Source organism: Camellia sinensis, chromosome 12 (assembly GCF_055761805.1).
Source record: "Camellia sinensis isolate YWXY chromosome 12, ASM5576180v1, whole genome shotgun sequence".
Classification (NCBI taxonomy): Eukaryota; Viridiplantae; Streptophyta; class Magnoliopsida; order Ericales; family Theaceae; genus Camellia; species Camellia sinensis.
The window spans coordinates 145,805,121-145,811,727 of NC_138972.1; the positions used below are offsets into that span (position 1 = coordinate 145,805,121).

The 6,607-nt window shown below is 32.8% G+C and overlaps 1 protein-coding gene across 1 annotated transcript; it reads right to left on the reverse strand.

The window, feature by feature from the left end:
* Positions 1–808: 808 nt before the first annotated feature.
* Positions 809–6,078, reverse strand: LOC114317406 (transcription initiation factor TFIID subunit 10). Its single transcript, XM_028264108.2, has 7 exons — positions 5,950–6,078; positions 4,497–4,682; positions 4,343–4,407; positions 2,569–2,631; positions 2,298–2,373; positions 2,162–2,212; positions 809–1,029 (listed from the first exon to the last, which is right to left on the reverse strand). The coding sequence occupies exons 2-7, from the start codon at positions 4,593–4,595 to the stop codon at positions 949–951; spliced, it is 435 nt and encodes a 144-aa protein (XP_028119909.2). The 5' UTR covers positions 4,596–4,682; positions 5,950–6,078; the 3' UTR covers positions 809–948.
* Positions 6,079–6,607: the final 529 nt, after the last annotated feature.

A 6,607-nucleotide genomic window follows, 5' to 3' on the forward strand; every position in this document is an offset into this window, starting at 1 on the left:
AATTGATAATCAGAAGCAAGAGGTGAGCAGCTTCTCAGAAACAACTTTTTTTAGTTAAAATACGCTGTTACAGTCAGAAGTTATTTAAAATAAATTTAACCAAATAGTTCAAAATAATTTTTTCAAAACTAAAAGTTATAAATTATTTTTGAAAAGCTGAAACAAACACCTCCAATACCGTTGGATTCTGATGTGGGTCATCACTTTGGGGAATGATCTATTTGGTTTCAACTAAAAATCTCACTTTTTAACTATTTAAGCGAAAAAATCAAAAAAAAAAAACTTATTGTTTTGGACTTCAAAAAAACTAACACCGGGGAAAAACCTATAGACCCATTCAACTTTTCCAATTAAAAATAATAATAAAAGATCCCTCTCATGAACGAATCTCACAATCACAAGAATTTTTTTTTTTTTTTTACCACTAGGCACAAAAATAGTGGAAACTATATTAATAAATACATGTGAGATCAATGTTTGTGTATCTAGTAATAAGAAAATGAGATATAACATTTTCTATGGTGTTTCACAATGCAATATTGCAACTACCAACCGAAACGGCCTGCAATTGTTCAACAAATTCCTACATTTATTTAAGAAATAGACCTTGCCAGTTTCAAATGCTTTCAAAATCCAGCATAATATCCTCTCATTAATAAAAAATAAAATACAAATACAAATAAAGTATTTGTTTCCATTTCTTTCTTTCTTTCTTTTTCCATTTTTTTTTTCCCTTTTGTGGAGGGAAGAGAGATACGAAGAATACAGGATAACTGCATCTACCTAATTGTGTAGCAACAAGACCATGAGATGAAATCATCTATAGATTGATGACGTAATATGTAAAAATAATGGAGTATTTTCGTAGCCCTGCAAATTAGTTAAAAGTTGAAATCAAAATGCAAGCCACCATGAAGAATTTGTTTTTACAGATACAAGGCGCTGAGCTCATTCATCTCTTGAAGCAGGATCGAACCCAGCTGTGGGGCTATCAGAAAAATACTCTTGATGCTTCACATTCACGCCATACTGCTCAGTTAAAACGAGAAACCTAAAATCAGCGTAAAATGGTCGTAATCTGAAAGGAATGAGAGAGTTCCGGAGGCCATCACCCCGAACCAGGACAATATGCCAATTACAGATACTCTAATACAAATAAGAAATCTGTTAGCATTTAATTGAAGAAGGTACTAGCAAAAGTCAGCTTTCTCAGCTAACAAACCCAATTGCTTTCTCAGCATTTATTTTTACTTATCTACACAAAATAAATAAAGAACCAAATAAATAGAGCCTAAAAATATGCTTCTGCTCACCTAACACAACTCAATTTTCCATGGCTTATGTGCCATTACGTAGTTAATCTATTCAAATATTGGCATTTAAGGTATTCTCATAATGGTTGAGGCAAGCTGCCTGTGTAGATAAGTCGCACCCTTATTGAGCCTTTTCAGTGGTTAGATTACTTTACATATCAAAAAATTAATAACATGGATATATCGGTTATCAAAGAATCACCGTCTTAGCACATTTTCCAAAACATGCTTTTCACATATATCCATCTATTGAAATATCATGTTCTACAAGATTCAAATCGAAAAGGTAGAACTTTGATGTCCCGTATTGCCAAAGTTTTATGACTATCGAAATTTGAAGGTTAGAAATTTTGCATCTCAAACTATTAGGAGACATGGGGGTGTTTATTTGGGTTTTTTTGAGCCAAGCTTTGGAAAAGTTGTTTTGAACTGTACCTCTTGCTTTTGATTATCAGCTTCTGCTGTGGACATGTTAATTTATAATTATATTCTTAGATTTTTTTTAAAAATAAAAAAAGACCCAAATGGACTATAGATTATTATTATTATTATTTTTTTATGAGAAATGTAGACAAGTAGTGAACAATAAAAAATAAAAGTTAATTAAAAAAGTTATTTCACAGCATATTTAACAAATACTACTTAGCAACTTAAATCTATAATTCAACAATTACACCAAACAAATTAATAGTTTCTGATTAAAATCATAATTTATAATCTATTAAGCTATAATTTATAATCTGTTTTAACAGGTATACCAAACGTTATGATGATATTGTCATTTTGAGGTTGGCTGGCATAAATTTGAATCTTGATAGCAATAATGCTTGAAGCACTAAAGTGCTTACCTCACGCAGAGCCTTGGAGAGGTCCTCCATTGTCAAGATTAAACGCTTATCCTATTAGAGAGAGAGAGATCGGATTAAACTAAAGAGGAAAAAAAAAAAAGGGCTGGAAATATACAAAAATGAAAAGTAGAAAAACATAAGTAAAATGAGAGCACCTTTGCTGCTTATCCCTCTTGTCCTTGACTACAGCTGCCTGCCTTGCCTTGCATTGCCTATATTAAGATGCAGATGGGTAACTTACAATAAACAAATAAATGTGTAACATCACCGCACCACCAGTATCTAAATAATGAAAATTAGAAGTGCAAATATGAAAATGTATATGATGAACCTGTAAATAGAACTATTGGTGAATCTCAAATGAAAAGCTTCAGTAATGAAAAAATTATCAGAAGTGAGAAACATACTGAAGAGCATCAGTTGCAACCTCTGCAATAAACTTCTGCGTAGCAACAGCCACCAGCCTGATTCTGCAAAAAATAAAGGAGATAAATGATTTGATATGTATAGATATATATAGATATATATATATATATATCCATACAAATGTGCAGAAAAATGAAATACAAAATATGCAGAGTTTTTTTACATCAGAGACCATATATGATATAACAACTAGAAAAGCAGCACATAAATCAACTTCTTGAATAAGAATACATAATTTGGGCACCAATCAAGACCCTCAATCCCGGTCTAGGACTCCCTTCCATAGAAAACAATCATGAGTACATGGCTCTGATGAACTGATTCTCTAAAGATTACTTTTTCAAATTCGAGCCTTTCTTTCTAAGTGCCTCATCAAATTCACCCCAGATTCAAGACAATCAAGAACCTCGAACCTTTTTTCAATCTCACTTTTCTTGGCCTTTAAATAACCAAAAACCTCTTTATTCCATTCTTTTAACTTTCATTTGACCATTTTCAATTTATTCATGAACGTAAAACCCTTCCACTCTTGAATCCTACAATTTGCCCACCACTCTTTAAAATCCTTTTTGAATGAAAGGGTGATCCAACCACATATTCTCAAAGCACCTCCTGAAAATTAGACCAAGTAAATTAAGCATTCAACAAGGCGGGTCAATCAAATCATACTCCCATACAAAAGAATCAAAATCCCTCACTCCTCCTAGCCCTCCTACTGTTCAGCTTTTGGATAACACTCTAATGACATTGTCGTACTTCACTGTGGTTTCCCTTGTGAGAAAACTGAGGAAATTAGAAAAATTAGTAGCTTTGAATCATCAATTTTTTCATCAACACAAACCCCACACAGAAACATCCAGTCAACTGACCTTAACACAACTATTTACCTTTATCGAGTTAGGTTTACTCATTTTTAATCTGATTGTTCACTTACTTCAATTTTGTTGGAAACCAAATAGAGGGCAAACAAATTGAGAGACAAGAGGATGACATTTTAGGAGGGGTAGAAGCATAGTTGTCAAATCGGAATTCGAATAGTGAATCGAAATGGTATTATACCGAATCATGAATTGAATTGAACTGAATTGTGAATCGTAAAGACTCGGTCACCTTTTTTAAATTACATAAAAAATATATCTACAAACTTAGATATTAAATATCTAATAAATATGAAATATTTAGACTTAAATCAATAAAAATATTGTTTTAAATGATGATCATGTGGTCTGGGTAAGAAGTTAACATGGGTTTCTATGTTTACCACTTCAAATTTTCCCTTTTTAATACTATTTCTTATCAATAAAGATAGCAAACAAAGACAAACTTCTAATGGACTTTTTTTCAAAATTCTTTTTTGATGCCTTAACAAAATTTATTTTGTAAATGCAAGTATTTTGATAAAATTAAATATGTAATTCTAGAAAATTGTAGAGAGAGAAAATTCATTTTTTTGGGTTAAAATTTGAGTATTTGAGAGTAAATAGGGAGGGAAAAAGCCAAAAGATGGCATGTAGTAATCTTAAAGACCTTAAAAATGTTTTGTGAACCTTTTCCAACAATAAAAAATCAAAAAAGAAAGTCAAACATCAATTTTAGCGATTCGAATCGATTCACGATTCACTTATTCGATTACGATTCATAGGTATTTGTGATTCACACAACCTGTTCGCATCGATTACCCATTGAATTGAATCAAATTGTATGATTCAAATCGCAAATTGTACGATTTTAATAACAGCGGGTAGAAGTACCTACAATCGAACATCGGGACATTGGAACCCGCTTTTCGCCAAGTAATACTCCACCAATTGGTCTGGAATCTGAGATCAAAAAACAAAGTAGTAAATTTATTATTGAAAACAAAGCATACAGCGGGGGTTTTTCACTGAGCTTTTCAAGGATAATTTACAGTGGGGGTGTAGTCCATCAAGGACGCAAGGAAATCAGAGAGCACAGTATCATCATCGTGCCTACCATCACTCGATTGCTGACTGTGATTGTGGTTCATCTTTGCTTGTCTTAACTCTCTCTCCCCCTTTGAACTGCGAGGTAGGCCTTCTTACCAATGTTCTAAAACCCTGATTGTTAAGGAAACCTAAAAAAGGCTGGGTCTTAGAATCAATGGTTCAACCATCGAGTCAATCAAAATTGAAAAGTGATTGAACAATGATGTCCAAATTATGTCATAAATAAATAAAACTACAGATATTTCCTCTCACATTTACGTTTGGATTGAGTGATTTGGAGAGAAGAAAAGAAATGAAGAGAGATGTATTTCTCTTAATTGTTTGGATAACTTAAGGGCATGTTTGATTGGAAGGATTAAAGCATGGGATTAGGATTATTAATTCGTGGGCCCAATCATCTTATGTTTGTTTTGACATTTTGGTTTAGGACTATTAATCCAATGGATAATTAATCCAACAAATTTGTAGGATTATTAGTAATGGTGTAGGGGTGGGATAGTTAATACCACACTAATTTGATAGGATTATTAATACCTCACTATTAGTATTGTGAATCAAACATGGCCTAAACCTAAATGGAGAGAAATGAGGAGAAATGGAGAGAAACGGAGAGAAACCCTTTTTGTTTTATAACCCTCATTTTCAATCTTTTCAAAAGTGAAGAGATTGAGAGAGAAAAGAAACCAACAGAATTTTTTATTTTTATAATACAAATTTTGTCTCTGTAAAAGAAATAAAATAATTGACAAAACATAAAAAATATATTTTGGTAATATAACATAAAACACAATTTCTTTTCTTTTGTCTTATGAAATCTAACCAAAAAAAAAAAAAAGAACAAAAATCACAATCATTTTTTTTTTTTTTTTCTTATCCAAACACAAGGAAAGAAATTACAGCCATTTCATTTCTTTCCATTTCTCTTATTACTTAACTGCAAGAGGTTCCAAACATATGAACCAAGCAAGTACCATCTGAAACTTTAATTGGGAAAAAAAACATTTGATATCAAATAAGCCAAGCTGTGTAACACCAAATTAGAGTTCAGAATATTGATTGAGTAGAAATGAAAAAGCTCTCTCCATTTCAGAATGTCAAAAATAAAGGCAACTGAAGATGTATGAATATACATGTAAGGCCCAAACAACAAAAACATATTTAAAAAAAAAAAAAAAACATTTTCAAGAAAAATCTCTGGAAACTGGTTTATTATTTGTGAATGGAGAACTCGTAGATGCTTCACAAATTGACACCAATAAACAAAACAATTGTATAGAATTTTCTAAGATACTCAGTTTGGTTACTGAGAAAACAAAGAAAAACGATTAATATTATCAGTGTTCTCTTTCGGTTTTGCTTCCGAGGGGATGCATAGAGCAGGAGCAGAGTCGGTACCTGAACTTACGCTGCCGTCGCCGGAGAACAAGATGTCGCACCTGGACTTGAGTGAACAGAGATGAGGGATCGATTGCGGATGAGAGAGAGAGAGAGAGAGATAGAGAGAGACAGAGATTTGCAGATCGATCATCAATTGATTTGATTTGAGCCTTAATTTGGAATATATTGTAGGGGTGAGCATGGTCCGGATTGGGATAAAAAGAGGACCAATTCGTTATTTACGGTTTTTAAAAAATTGGAACCAATCTAATCCGTTTAAATCATGGAACTAATCCGAAACAATCCATTTAAATACGGATTGGATCGGTTTAGGACCACGGATTCACATAATTAAATAACAAAAATATATTTATAACATTTTAATTTTATAAAAATATAAATATAGTGCTATTTTAGTTCCACAATAGCAACATATTTTTCTATAATAGCGACATACTGTTCTAAAATTTAAACAACTGTACGGGGAGCAAATATTCCGGCGTGCCCGCATTCCTTTCTTCCGAGCTCCGTCGATATCCGATCACCTGCGAGCAAATAACGGTGAGCTACCCGGCAGTGTGTGGCCGGAAACACCCTCCGACGGTCAAGTTAGCACACACCTTAGAGGGAATAGAGAGAAGGGAGAGAGTGTTTGGGTGTGAGTTTCTTACAGATA

Coding starts and splice junctions, on each gene's coding strand:
- LOC114317406 (XM_028264108.2), bottom strand. CDS start 4,595: ATGAACCACAATCACAGTCAGCAATCGAGTGATGGTAGGCACGATGAT. Junction 4,408..4,496: donor TGATGGACTACACCCCCACT/GTAAATTATCCT, acceptor TTTTGATCTCAG/ATTCCAGACCAATTGGTGGA. Junction 1,030..2,161: donor TCTCCAAGGCTCTGCGTGAG/GTAAGCACTTTA, acceptor TTAACTGAGCAG/TATGGCGTGAATGTGAAGCA.